Source organism: Pseudocercospora fijiensis (genome assembly GCF_000340215.1).
Source record: "Pseudocercospora fijiensis CIRAD86 unplaced genomic scaffold MYCFIscaffold_7, whole genome shotgun sequence".
Taxonomy (NCBI): domain Eukaryota; kingdom Fungi; phylum Ascomycota; class Dothideomycetes; order Mycosphaerellales; family Mycosphaerellaceae; genus Pseudocercospora; species Pseudocercospora fijiensis.
In genome coordinates, this window is record NW_006921538.1 from 3389017 (window position 1) to 3414765 (window position 25749).

A 25749-nucleotide genomic window follows, 5' to 3' on the forward strand; every position below is an offset into this window, starting at 1 on the left:
GTAATAAGGCACTTATCCTAAGGGCGTTTAAAGTGTTACGGTTACTTGCGACAGATCGTTAGGTAACTTCTTATTACGTACAAGCCGAGGCTTCTTTAGAGAGGCTAATATAAGCAGGAGGCAGAGATAGAATAATTAGTACAAAGGTAATTCCAATTAGTAAGTAGGTAATATAAGTTAAACGCCTCGAGCTATAAGGGCATTCCGGCGTTCCTAAATACAAAGGAGATATCTTGTCTATAGTCGTAAGCGACGTAAGCGACGCTATCGCTCTCGACCGCTCCTATCGCTCCTAGTAAGATAGAGCGACAGCTTAGCCTACTAGTCTTAGCGTCGCTCTAAGATTATATAAGGACTCTAACTAATCAGATCCGTAACATATTACTAGCGACAGGGGTACAAATTAGATAAGTATCTTCTAGAGGGAAATATATCGACTACTTAGCGTAAAACAGAGGTTAAGCTCCGCTTACTACCTATAAACCGACGGAGGCCCGGAGCGCGTAAACTAAGATATTCAAGCGTACCTACGGAACTATATTAACTAAATATAGTCCGACTAGAACTAATAGCTTCCTACGGGGGAACTCGCGTTTAACGGGAGACACTAAGCGGGATTAGGAATAAGCTCTTTCTTCGCGACCTACGGCTACGAATCTACCTCCCCCGTTTCGCTAGAAGAGGACCTAGCTATCGATAGGCGGCTAACTATAGCGAAACGAGCGGAGGAATTCGTAGATAAGATTAAGAAGATCTTAGACCTATACTAAGTACAAATAGCGGAAGCAGTATAGAAACAAGAGGAAAGTGCGAATAAGACTAGGACGCTAGCGCCGGTATACCGTATCGGAGACAAGGTCTAGCTCGACCTAAGGAATTACTAGACGGATAGACTAAAAAAGAGCCTCGACTCGAGATACGCTAAGTATACGGTAGAAGAGGTATTATCGCCTATCTTAGTATAACTCTTAGGGATACCTAGTAACATTTACCCGGTATTCTATACCGACCTTCTAAGACTTGCGAGTAGAGACCCCCTTCTAGGGTAGGTAATCGACGACGAATAGCCGGACTCTATTCTATTCGAGACGTATAAAGAATAGTAGGTCGAAGAAATCCTATATACTCGCAGAGTCGCAAAAGGAAGTAAGGCCGGGGACGAGAAGCGCTTATAAAATAGAGCAGGTACTATAAACCTACGTAGGAACCCCTAGACTATATCGCGGATACCTTAGCACTTAACGACTTCGAAGCGAGATACGGATAAATCGAGGAGAACGAAGGACCTCTAGGAGACTAGGAGAAGAAAGGGAAACAGAGGAAATAACGCGGTAACCTAGAGTTTATCTGCGAAGCAACGAGGGTCGATTTATAGTTTTAGGGATTTTCGCTAAGTTTTAGAGTTTTTTTTTTTACTAACTTATTAGCTTTTGTTTACGAAGTATTTAGGGCTACTAGAAATGTTAGAGAAGGGAAACATAATTTAGGATAGAAAAGAATTTTATTTAGGTATTTATAAGTAAGTATCGGGTCTCCGCCCGAAATTAGTGTTAGAGGCTATACGTAATTGGTATGTAACTAGCTCGAGTAAAGCTAGGGTCTTAGTGCCTTAGGCAGGGCTTAGCGCTTAGCGTTAGGCTAACTAGCCTGCCTTCCTCCTTCTCCTCCTAGTTCTCTATCGAATACTACTCGTACCTACTACTACCCTATCTACCTACTAATATAACCCTTCTTATATAGTATTCGATCTACCCTTTAAGGGCAGCAGCTAGATAGTCCTTATTTCAAGCTTTTAGCGGTATAGCTACCGTGACAACTAAGACTAACCTAACTATATTGCGCCCGAAGAACGGGACCTATACGTACTATTCTATCGAAACAACCGTACTAATCATTAAGTAAGGCCTTCTACACGGCCTATTATACTAAGTTAAGTACACTAGGCCGATATCTACTAATTCCGCTATATCCGTATCTTAGGGGCTAATAATATATTATTAGTATCGCCCCTTACAATAGCCGGCTTATTACGTAGTAACAACAACCGCGGCGCCGCTAGCAGCGCTAGCAATAACAACGCTAGTAGCACAGTTCCCGCTAAAGTGCCTGCTAAAGTGCCTCCTACTAAAGAGCCTACCGGAGAGCCTATTAAAGAAGAACCTATAATTCTAGGTAATAATCTAGAATTGCCTGCTAACGACATTCTTAACAATATTGTTAATCGACGATATAGCTAGCTAGCCTTTAGCCCCTAACTAGTAGGGAGACTCTAAGAAGCTACCTAAAACAGGCTTACTGCCCTACGTTAAGAACAATAGCTAAAGGATAATCTCCTCGAGATTCGCCGCCTATAGGAAGCCCTAACAACTAACACCGAGCCGACAATAGGGCCTTCCTTACTATTAGTCCTAATTCAAAAGAAGGATGCTAAGCTTAAGGACTATACCGTGTTTAATAGCTCTAGCCGAAAGCAGTATAACGATTATATTCGTAACTGTAAGCTTAACTAGCGTAATGCACTAAGAGCGCTACCAGACGACTATTCCTTAGTCGTATACGCTATATAGTATATCAATAGCGACCTAAAACGTATATAGGATGACTATTTTGATTCCCTTTACGACTAGACCGCTGTTTAATAGCAAGACTATAAGACCGTTATACTAAACACCCTTAGAAACCCTATACTAAGGCAACAATATACTTAGGACTAGTACCTTCGAGCTAAATAGAAGACTAATTAATCGGCTCGCTTATTTGAAGCCTATTTAAAGACCCTCGAAGATAACCTTCCGGCTAAAACCGACTCTATATAGATCTCCGAAATACGCCCTAAACTAAGGTAGGAGCTTGTCCTTAAATTGGACCGCCGCCGTGTATTCGAATAGGCTAATCTTACGCGAATTCAATTTATAATCGAAGTAGAAACTATAGAGCGTATAGTATAGCTATAGCAACGGTTAGAATCTAAGATACGACTATCTACTAACTATAGCCGCGGTAGAAACTAAGGAGGAAGTACTCCCTAAACGAACACTGCTAACAATAGAAACAGTAACGACTACTAACGTAGAAGAGGCAGGGGCCGATACCGCGGTAGAAACCCCTAGCGAGGAAGAGGGCAAGGAAGGGGCTCATTTCTATATATCCCTAATCGTTTATCAAATTCTAGTACTAATCCGAGCGGACCTAGTAGCGCCCTAACTAGATACAAGTGCTTCAATTATAATAGTACTACCTATTTACTAGGCTAATATAATAAGCCTCGAGACTAGGCCCGAGTCGATCGTGCTGCCGCCGAATACCGAAAGTACCTCTTAGCCGCTAATGCTACCCCTATTAGCCCTTCTAACTATTCGAAAAAAGAATAAGCGCCGTACTAACTGTTAGCCTTGTGCGGCGTAAGACTATCGACATTATGCTAGCTATTACACGTACCTATCTCGTATCGGATACGCATAGAACTAACTATAAGACTAAGGTTATACTAGATCTAGGAAATTTAGTTAGTGCCCTTATTAGCTATCGCCTAGCTAAGCAATTAGACCTTCGACAACTGCCTAGGACTAACCTACTAACCCTTGCTTAGTTTAATAACGCTCGGCACTTGACCTACGGAGCCTACTATATCTATATAGCCCTAAGAGACGACCTCGGTAATAAGCGCCTACTAAACTTCACTGCCTACGTAGTAGATATAGACAGCCTCCTATCTAACATTGTTATTAGCAACCCTGTTCTTAAGTACTATACTATAGTTATAGACTTAGGCAGTTAATAATAGCGATTTAGAATCGCTAGGAAAGAGGACATTAAACACATCGATGTTAGCGAGTGCCCTAACGATATTAGGGTCCTGTTTATTAGTAACCTAATACTAGCCTCCGCCTTAGCTAATCCGACTGCCGATTTGCTCGGTAGTAATAACGATGAACCTATGCCCCCTAATAATCCTAATTAGCTTGCTCGCATACCGGAGCCTATTCGAGAGACCTATATTAATGTATTCGAGCACTACCTAGCATCGACATTGCCTATATTTAAAGAGACGGATTATAAGATTAATATTATAGAGGGTAAAGAGGTTCCTTTTAGGCTACTCTACAACCTTAGTAAGCGCGAGCTTGCTATATTGCGTAAGTACCTAGAAGAAAACCTAGCTAATAGTCGTATTCGGTATAGTAACAGTCCTGCTAGTGCACCTATCCTGTTCGTACTAAAGAAGGATAGTAGCCTACGCCTATATGTTAATTACCGTAGACTTAATGCTATTACTATTAAAGACCGCTGTCTACTTCCGCTTATTAACGAGACCCTCGATCGCCTTTCTAGCGCTTACTACTACACTATATTAGATATCAAGGATGCATACTATCGCATCCGCATCCGTAAGGGTAATAAATAGAAAACAGCCTTCCGCACCTACTATAGCTATTTCGAGTACTTAGTTATACTATTTAGTCTAGCTAATGCCCCTATAACATTCTAGTCCTATATCAATCGGGCCCTTTCGGGCCTATTAGACTACCTCTGTGTAGTTTACCTAGATAATATCCTAGTTTATATACACTCCCCTAACATTGCGGAGCACTAGGCTATAGTCCGTAAGGTCCTCGACCGCCTACGAGCCTATAGACTATATTACAAACCTTCTAAATGCACCTTTACTACTAAAGAGGTGTTATTCCTCGGCTTCCTCGTATTAACCGAGGGTGTTAAGGCTAATCCTAATCGGATTAAGACTATTACTAAGTAGCTAATACCTACTAGTATTAAGAAGCTTTAATCGTTCCTCGGCTTCGCTAATTTCTACCGCCGTTTTATTAAGGGCTATTCGAGGCATGTAATGCTATTAACTGAGCTTACTAAGACTAAGGCAAACCCTTCTAGAGAGTTTAGGTAGACTAATAAGACACAAGCCGCTTTTGACGGTCTAAAGAAGCGATTTACTAAAGTCCCCTTATTACACTATTTCGTACTAAGCAAGTAGATCCGAATTAAGACTAACGCTTTATAGTTCGCTATATCGGCTATTATGTCCTAGCAATTAGATAATGACTATTACTAGCACCCGATTGCCTTCTTCTCGCGGAAGATAATTAATGCTAAGCGTCGCTACGAGACCTATAAGCAAGAGCTCCTAGCTATTGTCGAGGCCTTTAAGCACTAGAGGCACTACCTCGATAGGGCCTAATATACAATATAGGTCTACATAGACTATAACAACCTCCGTAGCATTACTAAGGTTACTAGGGTTATAGGTCGATAGGCTAGATAGGCCGTCTACCTCGCCGGGTTTGATTTTAATATATTATACCGGCTAGGCGTAAGTAACCCTACCGATAGCCTATCGAGGCGACCTAATTACGACAGCGAGACCTAACACATTAATTCTTTGTTTCTAACCCTATAGTATAAGATTGCTATAGCCCGTATTGTTAATAAGCACGCGTAGGATAAGCGGCTTACCGGACTCCGCGACGGCTTAAAGCATGTTAATGCTCTTACTATATTAATAGTGCGTATTAAGACAAGGGCTAAGGATATAGACAGGAGAAGTTATAATAACTCCCTAGTCGATATTGCTATATATAGTAACAGCGATTAAAGCACTAATGTAGTTAATCCGGCTGCTAGTACTATTAGATGTATACAATACGTACCTCGTTTAATAGCGAGGGTGCTATTAAATAACCTTGCAAATAGGGATAGTTAATCGTTTATAGATAAGCTGTTACGTGCTTAGCAGAGGGACGCCTTTGCTACTAAACGTATCGATAAGCTTATAAGTAGGCGAAAGACTCGATCTAGCAAGAGTAATAACAATTAGTCGATCGACGACAAGGGTTACTTAAAGTTTAAGGGTAGATACTATGTCCCCGCTAAACAATCGATTAGACAAGAGCTTCTTAAGCGACACTATAACAGCAAGCTTGCTAGTTACTATAGTATAGAGAGGTCGCACGAGCTACTATCGCGTATATACTATTAGCTAAATAGTAAGCGGGATATAAAGGAATACGTTAACACGTATGCCGTATACTAACGTATTAAGGCACCAAAGCATTAGCCTTTTAGCGAGTTGTCCTCTTTACTAATCCCTTATAAGCCATTTGTAGAGCTTATAATAGACTTTATTATAGGCCTTCCGCCTACTAAACGTAGGGGCAGTAAGGACGTATACAATGCTATCCTTGTTGTAGTAGATCGATTTACTAAAGGCGCTCGATACATCCCGGCGCGTAAGGATTGGACTGCTATTAATATAGCAGAGGCGCTATAGACTAACATCTTCTATACCTATTAGGGAACCCCTAAGGGGATAGTCTCCGATAGGGGCTCGACATTCATATCGCACTATTAGAGCGAAATATGCCTATAGCTAAGACTGAAGCATCGGCTATTAACAGCCTTCTATCTATAGACTAACGGTTAAACAGAGAGACAGAATGCTACCCTATAGCAGTACCTACGTAGTTATATTAACGAGAACCCTAAGGATTAGGTCAATCTCCTATAACTAGCCGAATTCGTATATAATAACAGTATCTACTTATCTACTAAGGTGTTACCTTATTTCGCTATAATAGGAAGCAACCCTACGCTACTATAAGACCCCCTATCGCTCGAGGCCGAGCGTAAGGAAAGGGAAGCGGGTTAACCTAAGATACTAGCGGCTATTAAGAGGGTTTAGAAGATGCGAGAAATCTATACTAAGATAGCCGAGAAGTTGACAAAGGCTTAAGAGTACTAAAAGACCTACTATAACAAACACTACCTTCTAATAACCTTCAAACAAGGCGATATAGTTATGCTTAGTATAAAGAACCTCCGTATCCGTAAACACCTATTACCCGATAGCAAAACAAGGCCTAAGCTCGTACTAAGATACATTGGCCTATTCCGTATTCGAGAACCGAAGGGTATATAGGCCTACTAGTTATAGCTTCTACCCTATTATACTATCTATAACACCTTCTATATATCCCTCCTTAAGCTATACTATTAACGCGAAGGCGATGAAGCGCCTACTGAGTTAGAAGAAGTCTTAGCCAATAGTGAAGAACTATAGTCTATAGAACGCATCCTATAGCACCGGACTAGGAAAGGCAAGAAGGAATACCTCCTAAGGTAGCAAGGCTATTTACCTAAATAGGACTCGTAGGAAGCTAAAGGTTCCTTTAAGGATATAACCGAGTTGTTAGATAAGTATTAGACTAGCGTAAAGAACAAGAAGAAGGCCAAAAGCTTATAATGTTACTATTAAGGCCTAGGACAATGCTACCCCCGGGGTGCTATTAGCTAACTAATTAGAGGCCGGCAAACCAGGACAATAAGACTATACTAGGCGCGCTACGACGCGTTAATCAATTAATCGCATACTCTTTTAAGGGCTCTACCTCTTTACTAACGCGCCCTACAGGTCCCCCTCTTGTTCCCTTATTCTATCGAGGCCTCGAGGCCTAGGCAATCGGCGAGGACGGCGCGGCCGGCGCGGCTGTATTAGTAACAGTATTGCGGAGTGTGTTGCTATTAAGAAAAAACGGACGCGGCTATGTTAGTAACGGTGTTGCCGAGTTGTTATTAGTTAAAGAAGGAAGTTAGAAGAAGGTAAAGTTAGCGCTAAGACGACTAGCGCCGCTATTATTAAACATTACCTGCTATTGCTACTATACTTGTAAAGACAACCTTACCTATACTACGAGCCTAAAGCACCTTTAATTAAAACTTTGATCAAAACTTTGAGGCCGAGTTAAAACTTTAACTAAGTTAAAAGATTGAGCGACTAATAGACTAACTAAGGGCAAAAACTATAGAGCTAAGCTAGCTGGGGTCGATCTTGCGGATAATAGGTTACTCCTCGATCTTTCCGACCCTTTAAGCGAGGCGAACCTTAACTATTGCACTTATAATAGCCTTTACCTATAGAAACTAGAAGAACTGAGTTTTTTAAAAAGATATAATTAGGTAACACTTAAAGGCTACTAAACCTAACTAATTTAGGCTAGTAAAACCACGATAGTAAATAATAACCCTCGGAAGCGGACAAACCCTCGGGAGCGGACATTGCTAGGTCTTTTAAGAGTAGACGCAAAGAACTCGGTACGACATTACTTAGAGCGGAGGTAGGGCTACAATACCTCGTACGTCTACCTATTATAGTAGGGAAGACGCGCTCGTATTATAATTAGTCGAGGGCCCTCAATTCTTATAGATACATATTACTTTATAGTTTATTATATATAGGGATAGCGCAGTTAGAAGTTGGACATTATGTTAGAAGGTAAGGTTTAATATAGTTATATAATTAGGTAGTTAAGTGTTTAATTTAGCGCAGCTAAGCAGCTTATTAGACTTGCTAAGTTAGCAGTAACGGAGGTCGAGGTTAGAATATAGAAAGGCTACGAGAGCGCGGCCTTTAGAAGGGAAGCGTATATTAGAGGCTATACGTGATTGGCATGTAACTAGCTCGAGTAAAGCTAGGGTCTTAGTGCCTTAGGCAGGGCTTGGCGCTTGGCGTTAGGCCAACTAGCCTGCCTTCCTCCTTCTCCTCCTAGTTCTCTATCGAATACTACTCGTACCTACTACTATCCTATTTACCTGCTAATATAACCCTTCTTACAATTAGGAGGTCCCCTTAGGACTAGAAAAAAAATATAATAACACCTCCGAAACTACCTAGAGCCTACTAGAAAACCTACGGAAACCTTTATTAATCCGGCGGACCGATACGGTTAGTACCGAGACGGAGCGTAGTAGGAATATCCCTAAGAAAGGACGATTAGCGAAGAGAATTATAGGGAGAAAGATAAACTTACGTCTAAGTCTATTGTACTACGACATTAGCAACGGTGTTAGTTACCTCCGAGGCGACAGCGCTAAAAGACATAGTTAGCGAGGGTTTTGTCGCGGGAAACGGGAAATCTTACCTAGATAACAATCCCTACGGCTAGAGAGACTTAAGAGCTTTCTATACCTTAAGAACCTTAAGAAGCTCGGAGTGCTTCTTAGCGACGGTACTACGGGTCGCGCGGGTATAGCTAGCGTAAGCTACGTAGGCTATTTAAGGACTAAATAGTTAGCGAGGGTTTCGGTATAGGAATCGCGAAAACTTATAGTAGAGCGTAGGTAATTCTCTTACGAGCGCAATTAGCGCAGGCCCTCGAGCTAGCGGGCTAAAAAGAAGTTAGCGGACCCTGCGACAAACAGGGCGGGAACCTTATAGATTAATCGGCGTAGTCCTCGCCGGAGTTATAGCAACTAATATAGTAGATTCGACGAGCTATCTAGAACAAGTTAATTTTACGAAGGAAATCGCAGAGTATAGGGAGGTACTTGCTATAGTAGTAGTAGTAGTAGTAGTAGTAGTAGTAGTAGGGATATATATAAAGAAAAAAAGAAGAAGAAGAAGAAGAGGGAAATATTAATACTCCTAGAAAGCGACGCCGAAGTAAAGGTCGCGAAAGCAAAGGAAAGCGCGATTATAAGTAAAGCGTTTAAAAGCGCAGTTACGGCGCGTTCTAGAAGGCGGTAAGTAGGTAAAAGAGCGCGGTTTAGCAGTCGCGAAGAAAGTTATAGTCGTTAAAACCCTAGGTACGGCAACCCCGACTAGAAAGTAGCGGAAACCCCGATCGCAAAGGAGGAAACTACGAGCGCGTTACTCTAGGGAAGCTTAGATAGATATAGATCTAACGGATAAAGTAATAGCGATAGAACCTACGGAGGGCTTTCTATCCCTACTAAGGAAGGGGAGGAGGACGGGGGTAATATAAAGGGCTACGCCCTAGGTAGAAAGCGCTAGCCTTAGGCATTCGGCTTACGCGACTCTAACCTACTGCTTAGCGCTTAGCGTACCGTACAAAACCATTCGGATTTACGTAGATAGACTTAGCTCTTTATCGAACCTATTAAGTCTTATATCTAGCATCTGCGTACGCGTTGCTTACCCGTAACATTTCTACTACTAGTCCCCCGATAAATTATATAGTTTAAAGTATAGAATACTAAATTACTAACTTCTAAATAGAGATAGGTCGATTAGTAGAGGTCGATTAACGGTTCGACTAATAGTTCGATTAATAGTTTAATTAATAGTTCAATTAATAGTTTAATTAATAGTTTAATTAATAGTTTAATTAATAGTTTAATTAATAGTTTAATTAATAGTTTAATTAATAGTTTAATTAGTAGTTTAAATAGAAGTTCGATTAAAAGTAATAGTTTAATTCAAAACGTAAGTAGTAGTTCAATTAATAGTCTAATTAATAGTTTGACTAACTATTTAATTAGTAGTTTAATTAGTAGTTTAATTAATAGTTTAATTAGTAGTTCGATTAGTAGTTTTAGTTTAACGGAAATTTTAATTAGTATTTTAGTAGTAGCTAGTCCCCCGATAAATTATATAGTTTAAAGTATATAATACTAAACTGCTAGCTTCTAAATAGAGATAGGTCGATTAGGAAGTCAATTAGTAGGTCGATTAATAGTTCGATTAATAGTTCGATTAGCAGTTTAATTAGTAGTTTTATTAGTAGTCCGATTAGTAGTTTAATTACTAGTAATAGTTAATTTAAAATTGAATTAGTAGTTTTATTAGTAGTTTTATTAGTGGTTTAGCTAGTAGTTTTATTAGTAGCTTAACTAGTAGTTTAATTAGTAGTTCAATTAGCAAGTTAATTAGTAGTTTAATTAACTATTTAGTTAATAGTTTAATTAGTAGTTCAATTACTAGTTTTAGTCTAACGGAAGTTTTAATTAGTATTTTATTAGTAGCTAGTCCCCCGATAAATAATTAATTAGTCGTTTTATTAGTAATTTCACAAATAGCTTAATTAAATATTTAATTAATAGTTTAAATAGCAGTTCGACTACTAGTTTTAGTTTAACGAAAATTTTAATTAGTATTTTATTAGTAGTTTCTTTAATAGTTTTATTAGTAGTTTTTTTAATAGTTTTATTAGTAGTTTTGTTAATAGTTTTGTTTCTAGTTTAGTTAGTAGTCTTAGTACTTTAATTAGTAGCCCTATTCGTAGGTTAGCTCGTAGTCTTAGTAGTTTTACTAGTAGTTTTATTAGTAGTTTTGTTAACAGTTTTATTAGCAGTTTTATTAATAGTCCTATTAGTAGTTTTACTAATAGTTTTACTATTAGTGCTAATTGAGTTATTAGTTTTATTATTAGTTTTATTTTCAGTTCTATTATTAGGTTTACTAATAGTTTAGCTAATAGTTTATCTAACAGTCTATCTAATAGTTTACCTATTAGTTTAATTAATAGGTTTATTAATAGTTTTCTTAATACCTAGTCCTACTAGTAGTTGCCTACTAGTAGCCCTACTAATAGTCTAATAGTCTAAAGTTACTAGTAGCTCTACTAATAGCTTTATTAAAATTAATAGTACTATTAGTAGTCTTACTAATATTTTCGCTACGGGGACCTTTATACTAATCGATAGGCTTCGCATTTAGTAGGATATAGCTATATCTAGGTCTTTAGTATACGTTAAGCTCCTACTAAATTTTTATTAGCTTATTACGCTTATATCCGGGGTTCGTTAAGCGCTTTCGATTTACGTTCTTCGCTAAAATCCGGGATAAGTTAGACTTTAAGTTCCCTTTAATCTTTAATTAAATATTACTTCTACTAAAATTCTTAGCTAATTATTTCGGTCTTAGCGGATAACTTAGATTTTCGCGGGCAGTAGGCGCGGTATCTAGATTAGTAGCTACGGTACTAATTATTTCGGTATTAGCGGACAACTTAGATTTTAATACTAGTATTAGCTAGTAACCGGCCCTATATATATAGGCTAGGGTTTAGGCCTATAAAAGAGGCCTCCTTCTAGTATATAGTAGATAGATTATTAACCTCGTATAGTATACTATTTATATTATAATTCTATAGTGCCTATATTGCAGGGCTCTAGTTACTAGCCTAAGCGACTTGTTTGTTATCCTATCTTGCTAAACATAGCTACCTATATTGTTATAGGTTATATTACCCTCGGTTGCCTATACTATTACTACTAGTAGTAGTTACGGTAGTAGTATTAGTTTCCGTCCTTTACTAGCTAATACTAGCTAATAGTCCGAGCTAATACTAGCTAATACTAGCTAATACTAGCTAGCTAACACTAGCTAATACCTACGCTAAAATCCGGGGCAAGCTAAATTTCCCTTTAATATTTGTTTCGATTAACGTTCTACGCTAAAATCCGGGGTAAGTTAAATTTCCCTTTAATCTTTAATTGAATATTACTTCTGCGAAATTTCTTAGCTAATTATTTCGGTCTTAGCGGACAACTTAGATTTTCGCGGGCGGTGGCCGCGGTATCTAGATTAGTAGCTGCGCTGCTAATAAACAAGGGCCTGTCCCTTAGTAGGCGTATAAACACAGTATATACTGTAAGCAACGCGTGTTAGGCTTGTTTCTAACTAAGATACCTAGAGGATACGCTAAGCACGGGCTGCTATATAGGTTGATTCCTACTAAGGCTATAGGAATACCTTATATATAGCGTCTTCGTATTCGTATGTCGGAGCGACCGCTAGGTAACAGGTAGCTATTTGCTACAATCCTTGCTTTTTAAGATATAGGTTGTGCTAGCTTTTGCTCCGATATACGAAGACGCTATATACTATAGAGATAACGTGTTTATACTACCTAGTCCTTAGTATACGGTAAACCTAAATTACTAATCTTAGCCTAATCTGGCATAGCAAAGGATATCGGTAGTCCGCGTAAGAGGCCTAGCAATATATACGGCCGAATCTCGCACGACTAGGGTTTGTCGCAATCCCGGATAGCCTTTCGCGAGGCTGTGTTGCTCTTTATACTTCTATGTTCTATATTAGGGTTAAAAATACTAAGACCTCTCGAGTCCTATACGTTCTCTAAAAAATACCTCGATAGCGTAGTAGCAATTTCATTTATAAAAGATAGATAAAAGATAAACAAAAGATAGATAAAAGACGAACAAAAGATAAACAAAAGATAAGCAAAAGACAAATAAAAGATAAACAAAAGATAAACAAAAGATAACGAAAAGATAACTAAAGAATAACTAAAAGATAACGAAAAGATAACGAAAAGATAACGAAAAGATAACTAAAAGATAACTAAAAGATAACTAAAAGATAACTAAAAGGTAACTAAAAGATAACTAAAAGATAACTAAAAGATAACTAAAAGATAACTGAAAGATAACTGAAAGATAACTGAAAGATAACCAAAAGATAACCAAAAGATAAACAAAATATAAACAAAATATAAATTTATCTTTTATTTATCTTCTAGCCTACGTCTCGAAAAAATGCGATGTCTTGGCATTCTCAACCTTAACGCAAAACACAGTTAGTTGGTCTCTTCTCGGAAGAACTTCCTACTACCTTTACTGCTTGCTTGTCTTGCTGCCAGCCCCCTGTGGATGCAGCGAATGCTTTGCCGAGTTCGACGCGGCACTGTGAATGGTCGCTCCGGATAGCAAGGAACGAGGACATTGTAATACTGTTCTCGCTGCGATCCGGTCCTGAGGAGGGAATGGAGAGCATGCGGACAGGCGGGCGTGGGAGAGGTTGTGGTGTCGCAGATCACGCGAATGACCCGGGCTTATCAGAGAAAGAGCGAGGCTACAACAGGAGCAAGAAGCTGCAGGATGGGCTTCTAGTGACCAGCGACAGGCTGCGAATGGTGTCGTCGCTTTTGTCGGCCGTATTCATATGCAGGGCACACACTCTTTCTTCTTCTGACTCAGCAAGATCTTTGAGAGTTTGTGCCTGAAGATCCAGTTTTACCATTGACTCCAATGTCAAAATGTCATTCTGCGGGTTCTTGAAGGTTCTGCACTCAGACCTCCTCATCAGTTGCTGGCCTGGCTTTGAGGCGGTCGGTTGCCATGCGAACGTTGAGTCCGATGGTGGTAGCCGTTATGTCGAGGCATAGATCGTCGAATGGGCGAGGCTGACACGCATCTCATCTCGAGACATCCATGTTCGGGGAGTACACCGACTGACGTTTGACAGTCACATCCTTGGCATGGCTGTATATCAAGCGCTATTCTTGTGAGATTAAAAGCAAAACCAGGCGATCATACCGTTACATGTCGCGTGCGTACGTGGCGCCGCCTTACATCTGACTTCAAAAGCAGGGGTTCGATGTCGACGTCGATCCTAAGCCGGGATGATGACAATTGACAAACCCCACGCAAGCGACATGTGATAATGATGTTGTGCGACTACAATATCTCCACTCAAGTACGGATGCAGGAATCCATCAGATTCCTCAGCAGAACTTATCGATTCTCAGCTCGCCTGCCGGCCTCTCCCGCCAGTACATCTTGTCGAAGCAAATAATGTCATCGACAATCATTCCTACAGAAGCGTTGAATCCTTTGGGCCAGAAATTTGAGCGCCTGTTCCTCCAAGCATGGGAAGCATTTGAGGAAGAAAGATTCGATGAAGCAAATAGCATCAGCCATCGACTTGTCAAGGAGCCCTTGATTGGAGACCTCCACAAGGCTGGATGCCATCTCATTTTGGCGCACAGTCCGGATGAATATGTGTAAGATGAGCCTCTCTTCCAGAGTACAGTGCTGACTGACGCGTTCGTAGCTGGCATGCCGAACAAGCTGTCGAGCTCTTCAAAGGGTTGTACTCAGACCCCAGATATCCGCCGGATGAGGAGCAGAAGTGAGCAGAAGACCGTCTGACAGTCTTCCCATTACAGCAGCTGACGCGTTTTGACTCCCCAGGCTCAGTCAAGATGAACTGGTGAAAACTGCGGAGAACGTCTTGGAACGAGCGCGAGAGGATGCGAAGATGTACAGACAGTAGCCGCTGGTTTTCGATTTGAGCAGTGCTGACACTCCCCGGCAGGTATGCTGAGAGGTCTGACAGCCCGCAGCAGGACACATATGTGATGCATTCGCAGCCAACGCGGGCCAATACTCAGAAGCTGCGAACCATACTCGAGGACAGGAAATCCAAGCCCAGAACATGATTGCGTGATTCATGGGAGATCGTCCAGTCTCACTGCGACACTGCAAACCTTCGCCCGTTCAAGATGGCTTTTCGAGGGCCGCAAGTTGAGTGAACGTGTATGGGGAAGCAGAGCTGCGTAGCTGCTCCGCTCTGAGTTCCAAGCATTGGTACAGGAACTTAGACGCAGACCAGCGTCCTGGCATCAGCTGCAACATCGGAAGCGCCTGTTGCGTTGCACCCAAAGCACCGCTTATTCGCTCTACCGCTGCAGTCCCAAGATGAGATCTTCATGCTCGCATGTCCACGACATCGACGGCCTGTTTCTTCGGACTTCTTTCAGATTGATACTAGACTGGTTGCTTTGCATGTGGAAAGATCACGTGGAGAAAGGTTCGTTCCCGCGTTGAAGAAGGACGAGGAACGTGTGATTGCAGGACGTGGAGGTACTGGATTGCATTGGCTGGGCGAAGTGATACACCACCTTGACCTTGAGAATCAGTGACGGCGTACCATGTGCGCATCAAGAGGATCGAAGGTGTCAGCGACTGGAGGATGTCTGCGTGTATATCGCAGGTGCATGAGAATGGGATGGATTGACCGAGAGAAGTTGGTAGAGTAGCAAGATACATGTATGTGTCCTTGCTGACAGATTTGTATTGAGCTTTTCGTGGCGCAAATCAGATCACACCTGCAGAGCATCACCCTTCGCGTGCTGCACCACACGAGGCAAGTGCAGCAAAGCAAAGCACGTGCTTGCCCTTGCCGTTGCCCTAGAAGTGTTTGTGCTGGCGCACTAACATCGATTCCTGAATTTGTTCTTCTGACCTACTCTCACATCGTCCACGCCAGACTCAGAAGGCAGCTTCATCAGAATGGCTTCAAGTTCCGCATCAAAGAAGGCGAAGGCGAGGAAGAGCTTCGTGTCGGTCCGTCAAGAGATTGCTGCTGGCATGGTTCCTGCAAACACGACTGGCACCATGCTGAGCAAGAGGCAACTCAGCCGGCTAGCAGATCTAGAATCGTCCGTAAAGCGATAGCTCTGGCATGGTTCCTGCAAACACGACTGGCACCATACTGAGCAAGAGGCAACTCAGTCGGCTAGCAGATCTAGAAATCGTCCGTAAAGCGATAGCTGCTGGTGTGCTCCCCGCTGACACGACTCGCACCAGATTGAACAATACCTAGAAAAAGTGCCTCGCAGCTCTCGAACGCGCCGGAAAGTCACGACGAAAGCTGTTCGATATTCCACAAGACATTATCAAGGTCATCTTGGGACTGGCATATGCCAATGATCAGCAGACAGTCACTGTGAGCGAGAAAGGTGGGCGAGCGGCGACAAAGGTCGAAGACTTTCTTGTCTCGAAGGCCTACTTCGTGGTCGCCGCCCCTGCGTACGTGGGTGACCGCGTGTTCCAAATCCAAGACCGATCTCTCTTCCAAGGCATAATAAACGCGTACGCCACCAGAATCATCATCACCGATGCGCTGTCTCTAGAACATTGGATGAAAGGCGCCTTCGCCAACGTGAGGAGGATGGAAATGCAATTGTCCGACTGCTGTCTACAGGGGTGGTACACAATTGAATGGCGCCAGGAACAGACAAAGAGACAAACGGAGCTCAGTTGGCTCTCGAAGAAGGGTCGGGAAGTTCTTGGAGGCCTAGAGTCGCTCAGCGTAACTTTGAGTCGCATAAAGGCAGCCCTTGGGCCATCTCCGCATCGTGCCCGCACGATCGACATCTGTCGCAAAAACGCAGAGGTCTTCGAATCGGTTGTTAGCAAGGCAGTCGCGCTGTAACGTGCGCCTGTTCTCGGCAACTACTCTAGTGGAGACGAACCAAAGCGACCGGCCATCTACCCTGGCCCGAGAGTCGTTTTCGAGTCACAAGCTGAAGGAACATAGACCAGCAGGTCTTCTGGTCGGATGTAAACAAGCCATTGCAAAGAGAGTGAGGCTGGGCGCTCTATCATGAGGATGAGAGGTTAAGGGGTAAGGATTGATCAGCTGAGGATGTGGAAGAATGCAGGGTGCTTGTATCTCGCATGTCACAGGCTACTCTAATGTCTCGAAAATTACGGCCTCGTGGCTGCTGCATAGCTGAAACCACGTTTGCAAAGTGCCTTTTCCGCTCGAGTCCTCTTGCAAGACCCACAGATGATTGAAATCCCCTTGCTGCCAGACCAGAGGGCCAGTCACTATCTCCACTCAGACCAGTAACAAAGGGTGTTGTATGGTGTGACGCGTCAGCTCAGTCACATAATAGCACGTGACGTCTTGGCAGGAGAAGGATTTTTACACTGTATTTTTTAGACTATAGAATAGGAGAAGATAGGCGATCAATCGAAGCTATATTGAATAGCTAGCAAGGCAGTATTACGTAAGTAATCTGCTACGCTATGCGTAATAGTTGTAAGCCCGGATTTAATCCGCAGTGTTAGAGACTTCTATAGTAGGAAATAACAATTAGTAGTCTTAGTAGCACTAAGACAAACACTAAACAAGCTTCTATAAGCGCCTATAAGATTAACATATCGTTAATAGCTCTCTTATCGGCTAGTCGCCTCGGAGGAACTAAATATATTACTCTTCGAGGGCCTAACGACTAGGACCGCTAGTTTAAGCAAACTAAAACACATCTCTCTAAACATAAAACCTAGATGTATACTGATCCTTATATAAATAAACCGGTAGAACTAGCTTAGCCTATAATCCCTATACTAGACGCGGTACGTATACTAGTTAACCCTCTTTACTAGCAAGGAGTTAAGATAGCTATAAATATCTATAGGATCTAGTTAGCGGACTTCAATCGATTTAGGTTAGTACGTAATAAGTCTATCGAATACCTAGCAACCACTATAGACGTGCGTTACTATTTAGAAATTACTAATAACGACAATATAATAGTACTAACACTGCGTATTGTTCTTACACGTCTAAGGGACAAGCTTGCTCTAAATATACAATAGCAAAGAGCGATAGTTAGTAAGGAATTAGCTCGACTAATGAGTTTACGACAAGTTAAGGACCTAGAACAGTAGTATAAGGAATAGCTTAACCTATACAAGAAGATAAGGCGTATACAACACTTAGAACTAGATAACCTAGTAGTCTATTTCTATATAGTAGTTACAAATGTAGACGAAACCTATAGAAAGGGACTCTACATAATGCATTAGGCCTTACCTAATACTAATAACTTCCTCCAACTGATTAGTATAGTACGAGAATATGCCCGCAATATGCTAGGAGCTTCTACTAAGAAGGGGTTATTATTTAGTATTATCTACGAAGAAACAAGTAAAGCTAATGCCGCTCTTTAAGCAGCTAAAGAAAATAATAGTAAGAAACCTAATAAGAACAAGGGCCGCAGCAATAGTGGAAACCGTATACTAAAGACATATGCTAAGCTTACTAGTGTTAGTGAGAAGAAGGCATATAAGACCCGAGGCAAATGTAATATAGTTAACTACCGCCTACGTAACTAGGTTAAAGAGAAGGATAAGGACAACAAGTGGAAGGCTAAGCTAAAGTACTTTGAAAGCTATCTGCGTAAGAATAAGAGCTTCTGTCTAAGGCAGGCTAAGTTCTTTAAGGACCTACTAGCTATAAAAATTGCTTAGGAATACTATAGATTAGAGAGCAGCAACAGCGAGGATTCTATACTAGATAAGCTCTCCCTTGCCTGCTTCTACTATTCTAGTACGCTATTATTATTTGCTAGAGCAATTAGACCTACCGCCTACCTTAGTATAGCAGCATTAACAGAGTGGAATCCTTTTAATAGCCTAATATACGATAGTAGCTTAAACTGCAACATTATTAACTATCCTAGTCGCTTCAATTTTATACTACTTCTATTACTAGCCTCCTTAACTGTAGCAACTAGTACTAGTTACAATAAGGTAGTAGCTATCGGAATAGCATCCTTTACGGTTATAGCTATTAGTAGCAAGCCCCTACAGATTGAACTAAGGGAATGCCTTTATATCTCTAACTTCTATACTAACATTATAGGAGGTGCCTTCTTCTTCTAGCGTAGATTTAAGCACTAAGAAATCGATGACACCCTCTATAGCCTATAACACAAGCTATTAGTTAAGTTTATTAGACTAACCTAAGGAATACCCTACTTCGACATTGTTAGTAAAGTAGATAAAGCACTACTACTAACTAAGTAGCTAGTCGACTTAGACAACAAGCCGCTTAAATACCTATTCTGACTCCCCCTATCGTTATATATAACAGCTCGCCGCTCCGTACGCCTACTACTACTAAGAAAGCTTACACTTAAGCAAATACATAAGGTGTTTAGGCACCTAGGCGCTAAAAGAGCAGAAGAGCTAGTTAATAGGGTTGATAGGATAAGAAGGGATTATACACATAACAATAAGGTACTAAGAACACTACTGTGCCCTATATATATATAGGCAAAGGGCAAGAAGCTCATTTCTAGGAGGCTAAGGCACTATAACGTATCGATATTGACTCTATATAGACACATTGCAGCCGATTTAATGCAACTGGATACGGCCTACAATAGTAACTAGTATATCTTCTACGTATACGACTTAAATATAGGACTTTACTTTAGTTAGACTATTAGCAATCGAACTGAATTAACCTTGTTGTAATGTTAGAACTAACTAGTATCATTTGTACGCAGTATTAGAAGGGATATTATCTACCTATTATCCGACAATAAGGGAGCTATTAGTGGAATGCGCTTTCGGTCCTATTTACGCAATAACTATACTACCTAGAGGCTATTAGCACTATACACCCCTAAGCAAGATCTAGTAGAGCGAGCGGGCCGCACTATTATTAAAGTAGCTAGGGCCCTTATAATATATGCACGCTTTCTATATAAGCTATAGCTAGAAGGAGTTTATATAGATAGATAGATATTTCATTTGCCTATTGTAGTGCCTTTCGGCCTATGTAGGTCTGTTTCTATATATTGTTTTAGGTAGGAAACCAACTTAGTTGGTAAAAACCTCCCTCCTGTCCTATTTATAAGTGTTAATCTTCCTCGTTTCCTTATTTTCCTTCCTCTAGGGTATACTAGTGTTATAGTTGTTACCCTCTGACTACCTTGCCTGCTGCCCTACCCTTCTTTCCCCCTCTTCTTCCCTCCTTCTTATCTACTCCTTAGTTTCCCTTGCTAGTACGAATTATTGTATAAATCCCTATTTAATAATCCACTTTACTATTCTCTTTAGGTCTTCTTTACTCTAGATTAGTTTGTCGTATTCCCTTTCTATTGCTTTTAGTCTCTAATCACTTCTGCCTTCTAACTATTAAGGGCAGACTAGCAGCATATACTTAGGGTTCTAAGATTGGTAGCTACATTAGTAAGCTCTGCTTTTAATTCCTAGGACGTTTCTTCTAAATAGGTAAGATCTAAGTCTAATATATTTAGATCTGATTTAGATAGCTAGGCTTGCCTCGGCCCTATTTAGGTCCTTATAGAGCTAGTAGTTGTATTAACTAAATTTGATTAGTGCCTTTAGGGTTCCTAGTCTAACTTGTGTTTTGTTCTATTCCTGCTCCTATAGGTATCTAGCAATTAATTCTACTAGGCTTTGTTTCTCTCCCTTTATATGAGAAGGGTATATTAGCAGGTAGATAGGGTAGTAGTAGGTACGAGTAGTATTCGATAGAGAACTAGGAGGAGAAGGAGGAAGGCAGGCCAGTTAGCCCAACGCTAAGCGCTAAGCCCTGCCTAAGGCACTGAGACCCTAGCTTCACTCGAGCTAGTTACATACTAATCACGTATAGCCTCTAATACACGCTTCCCTTCTAAAGGCCGCGCCCTCGTAGCCTTTCTATATTCCAACCTCGACCTCCGTTACTGCTAACTTAGCAAGTCTAATAAGCTGCTTAGCCGCGCTAAATTAAACACTCAACTACCTAATTATGTAACTATGTTAAACCTTACTTTTAACATAATGTCTAACTCTAACTGCGCTATCCCTATATATAATAAACTATAAAGTGATATATATCTACAAGAATTGAGGGCCTTCGACTAATTATAATACGAGCGCGTCTTCCCTACTACAATAGGTAGACGTACGAGGTATTGCAGCCCTGCCTCCGCTCTGCGTAATGTCGTACCGAGTTCTTTGCCTCTACTCTTAAAAGACCTAGCAATGTCCGCTTCCGAGGGTTTGTCCGTTCCGAGGGTGATTGTTCTTGTTGTTCGTAGTTTCGCTAGCCCTAATTAGCTAGGTTTAGCAGCCTTTAATTGTCAATCTTATCTTATCTTTTCCGAAAAAACACAGCTCGTCTAGTTTCTATAAGTAAAGGCTATTGTAAGTGCAGTAGTAGAGGTTCGCCTCGCTTGAAGGGTTAGATAGATCGAGGAGTAACCTATTGTCCGCAAGATCGACCCCGGCTAGCTTAGCTCTATAGTTTTGCCCTTAGTTAGTTAGTCTATTAGTCGCTCAATCTTTTAAGCGGCTCAAAGTTTTGATTAAAGTATTAATTAAAGGTGCCTTAGGCTCGTAGTGTAGGTAAGGTTGTGCCCGTAGGCGTAGTAACAATAGCAAGTAATATTAACAATAGCGGTACTAGCCGTCTTAGCGCCAACTTTACCTTGCTTCTAATTTCCTTCTTTAACTAATAACAACTCGGCAATACCGTTACTAATATAGCCGTGTCCTTCCTTTCTTAAACAGTAACACACTCCGCAACACTATTACTAATATAGGCGTATGCCGTTTCTTCTAATACACCGCCGGCACTATCCGCTACGCGCGCGCCTTCGCCGATCGCTTAGGCCTCGAGGCCTCGTTAGAATAAGGGAACAAGAGGGGGACCTATAGGGCGCGTTAGTAAAGAGGTAGAGCCCTTAAAAGAGCATGCGATTAATTGATTAACGCGTCGTAGCGCGCCTTATATAGTCTTATTGTCCTTTGTTGCTAACAATTGCTTGCCTCTAATTAGTTAGCTAATAGCACCCCGGGGGTAGCATTGTTCTAGGCCTTAATAGTAACATTATAAGCTTTTGGCCTTCTTCTTGTTCTTTACGCTAGTCCAATACTTATCTAACAACTCGGTTATGTCCTTAAAGGATCCTTTAGCTTCCTACGAGTCCTATTTAGGTAAATAGCCTTGCTACCTTAGGAGGTATTCCTTCTTGCCTTTCCTAGTCCGGTGCTATAGGATGCGTTCTATAGACTATAGTTCTTCACTATTGGCTAAGACTTCTTCTAACTCAGTAGGCGCTTCATCGCCTTCGCGTTAATAGTATAGCTTAAGGAGGGATATATAGAAGGTGTTATAGATAGTATAATAGGGTAGAAGCTATAACTAGTAGGCCTATATACCCTTCGGTTCTCGAATACGGAATAGGCCAATGTATCTTAGTACGAGCTTAGGCCTTGTTTTGCTATCGGGTAATAGGTGTTTACGGATACGGAGGTTCTTTATACTAAGCATAACTATATCGCCTTGTTTGAAGGTTATTAGAAGGTAGTGTTTGTTATAGTAGGTCTTTTAGTACTCTTAAGCCTTTGTCAACTTCTCGGCTATCTTAGTATAGATTTCTCGCATCTTCTAAACCCTCTTAATAGCCGCTAGTATCTTAGGTTAACCCGCTTCCCTTTCCTTACGCTCGGCCTCGAGCGATAGGGGGTCTTATAGCAGCGCAGGGTTGCTTCCTATTATAGCGAAATAAGGTAACACCTTAGTAGATAAGTGGACACTGTTATTGTATACGAATTCGGCTAGTTGTAGGAGATTGACCTAATCCTTAGGGTTCTCGTTAATATAACTACGCAGGTACTGCTATAGGGTAGCATTCTGTCTCTCTGTTTAACCGTTAGTCTATAGATAGAAGGCTGTTAATAGCCGATGCTTTAGTCTTAGCTATAGGCATATTTCGCTCTAATAGTGCGATATAAATGTCGAGCCCCTATCGGAGACTATCCCCTTAGGGGTTCCCTAATAGGTATAGAAGATGTTAGTCTATAGCGCCTTAGCTAGGTTAATAGCCGTCTAATCCTTTCGGGCAGGAATGTAACGAGCGCCCTTAGTAAACCGGTCTACGATAACTAGGATAGCATTATACACATCCTTGCTTCCCCTACGCTTAGTAGGCGGAAGGCCTATAATGAAATCTATTATAAGCTTAGCAAATAGCTTCTTTAGAACAGGGAGTGAAGACAACTCGCTAAATAGTAAGTGCTTTAGTACTTTAACTCGTTAATATACGGCATACGTGTTTACGTAGTCCTTTATATTCCGCTCACTATTTGGCTAGTAGTATGTGCGCGATAGTAGCTCGTGCGACCTCTCTATACTATAGTAACCGGCAAGCTTACTATTATAGTATCGCTTAAGAAGCTCTTGTCGGATCGAATATTTAGCGGGGATATAGTATCTGCCCTTAAACTTTAAATGACCTTTGTTATCGATCGACTAATTGTTACTCTTACTAGATCGGGTCTTTCGCCTACTTATAAGCTTGTCTATACGTTTAGTAGCAAAGGCGTCCCTCTACTAAGCCCGTAATAGCTCATCTATAAACGATTAACTATCCCTATTTGTAAGGTTATTTAACAGTACCCTCGCTATTGAACGAGGTACGCATTGTATGTATCTAATAGTACTAGCAGCCGGATTAACTATAGTAGTACTATCGCTGTTACTATATATAGCGATATCGACTAGGGAGTTATTATAACTTCTCCTATCTGTGTCCTTAATACGCACTGTTAATACAGTAAGAGCATTAATATGCTTTAAGCCGTCGCGGAGTCCGGTAAGCCGCTTATCCTACGCTTGCTTATTAATAATACGGGCTATAGCAATCTTATACTGCAAGGTTAGAAACAATGAATTAATGGATTGCTAAGTCCCGCTGTTATAATTAGGTCGCCTCGATAGGCTATTAGTAGGGTTGCTTACGCCTAGCCGATATAATATATCAAAATCAAACCTAGCGAGGTAGACGGCCTATCTAGCCTATCGACCTATAACTCTAGTAACCTTCGTGATTCTACGGAGGTTGTTATAGTCCATATAGACCTAAATAGTGTACTATGCACTATCGAGATAGTGCCTCTAATGCTTAAAGGCCTCGACAATAGCTAGGAGCTCTTGCTCGTATGTCTCGTAGCGACGCTCTACATTAATCATCTTCCTCGAGAAGAAGGCAATCGGGTGCTAGTAATAGTCATTATCTAATTGCTAGGACATAATAGCCGATATAGCGAACTGTAAAGCGTTAGTCTCAATTCGGATCTGCTTATTTAGCACGAAATAGTATAATAAGGGGACTTTAGTAAAGCGTCGCTTTAGACCGTTAAAAGCGGCTTGTGCTCTGTTAGCCTATTTGAACTCTCTAGTCGGGTTGGCCTTGGTTTTAGTGAGCTTAGTCAGTAGTATTACGTGCCGCGAGTAACCTTCGATAAATCGACGGTAGAAGTTAGCAAAACCTAGGAATAATTGAAGCTCTTTAATACTAGTAGGCGTCGGCTACTTAGTAATAGTCTTAATCCGATCAGGATCAGCCTTAACACCCTCGGTTAACACGAGGAAGCTAAGGAAGGACACCTCTTTAGTAGCAAAGGTACATTTAGAAGGCTTGTAATACAAGCTATAGGCCCTTAGGCGATCGAGTACCTTGCGGACTGTAGCCTAGTGTTCCGCAATGTTAGGAGAGTGTATATAAACTAGGATATTATCTAGGTAAACTATACAGAGGTAATCTAATAGGCCTAATAGGGCCCGATTAATGTAGGACTAGAATATAGTAGGGGCATTAGCTAGCCTAAATAGTATAACTAAGTACTTAAAATGGCTATAGCGAGTACGAAAGGCTGTCTTCTATTTATCGCCCTTACGAATACGGATGCGGTAATAGGCGTCCTTAATGTCTAATATAGTGTAGTAGTAGGCACTAGAAAGGCGATCGAGGGTCTTATTAATAAGAGGAAGTAGACAACGATCTTTGATAGTAATAGCATTAAGCCTACGATAATCGACATATAGACGTAGGCTACTATCTTTCTTTAGTACGAACAGGATAGGTGCACTAGCAGGGCTATTACTGTACCGAATTCGACTATTGGCTAGGTTTTCCTCTAGGTACTTACGTAACATAGCAAGCTCTCGTTTACTAAGGTTGTAGAGGGGGCTAAAAGGAACCTCCTTGCCCTCTATAATATCAATCTTATAATCCGTCTCTTTAAATATAGGCAATGTCGATACTAAGTAGTGTTTGAATACATTAATATAGGTCTCTCGAATGGGCTCTAGCATACGAGCAAGCTAATTAGGGTCTATGCTATTAGGGGGCATAGGTTTATCGTTATTACTACCGAGCAGGTCGGCCGTCGGATCCGCTAGGGTTAGGTTGCTAATAAATAGGACCCTAATATTATTAGGGCACTCGCTAACATTAATGTGTTTAATGTCCTCTTTCCTAGCGATTCCAAATCGCTACTGTTAACTGCCTAAGTCTATAACTATAGCATAGTACTTAAGAACAGGGTTGCTAATAATAATATTAGATAGGAGGCTGTCTATGTCTACCGCGTAGGCAGTGAAATTTAGTAGGCGTTCATTTCCGAGGTCGTCCTTTAGAACTATAGGAACATAGTAGGCTCTATAGGTTAAGTGCCGAGCGTTATTAAACTAAGCAAGGGTTAGTAGGTTAGTCCTCGGCAGTTGTCGAAGGTCTAATTGCTTAGCTAGGCGATAGCTAATAAGGGCGCTAACTGAATTTCCGGGGTCTAGCATAACCTTTGCCTTATAGTTAG

The 25749-nt window shown here is 41.1% G+C and overlaps 2 protein-coding genes across 2 annotated transcripts; one reads left to right on the top strand and one right to left on the bottom strand.

Moving 5' to 3' along the window:
- Window positions 1–4358: 4358 nt before the first annotated feature.
- Window positions 4359–15956, bottom strand: MYCFIDRAFT_177393 (uncharacterized protein; the record flags this gene model as incomplete). The annotated part of the gene is made up of 22 exons (XM_007931192.1): window positions 4359–4371; window positions 13301–13335; window positions 13394–13419; window positions 13454–13606; window positions 13635–13697; window positions 13729–13828; window positions 13851–13958; window positions 13983–14051; window positions 14092–14167; window positions 14202–14246; window positions 14290–14515; window positions 14542–14833; window positions 14863–15028; window positions 15092–15173; window positions 15216–15262; window positions 15286–15329; window positions 15358–15638; window positions 15680–15689; window positions 15727–15747; window positions 15772–15783; window positions 15813–15893; window positions 15945–15956. 22 exons carry the CDS (start codon window positions 15954–15956, stop codon window positions 4359–4361), a joined length of 1962 nt encoding a protein of 653 aa, XP_007929383.1.
- A 65-nt stretch (window positions 15957–16021) lies between these two features.
- MYCFIDRAFT_177394 (uncharacterized protein) lies at window positions 16022–17237 on the top strand (the record flags this gene model as incomplete). The annotated part of the gene is made up of 8 exons (XM_007931193.1): window positions 16022–16117; window positions 16147–16167; window positions 16199–16735; window positions 16764–16902; window positions 16931–16958; window positions 16997–17021; window positions 17075–17190; window positions 17225–17237. 8 exons carry the CDS (start codon window positions 16022–16024, stop codon window positions 17235–17237), a joined length of 975 nt encoding a protein of 324 aa, XP_007929384.1.
- Window positions 17238–25749: the final 8512 nt, after the last annotated feature.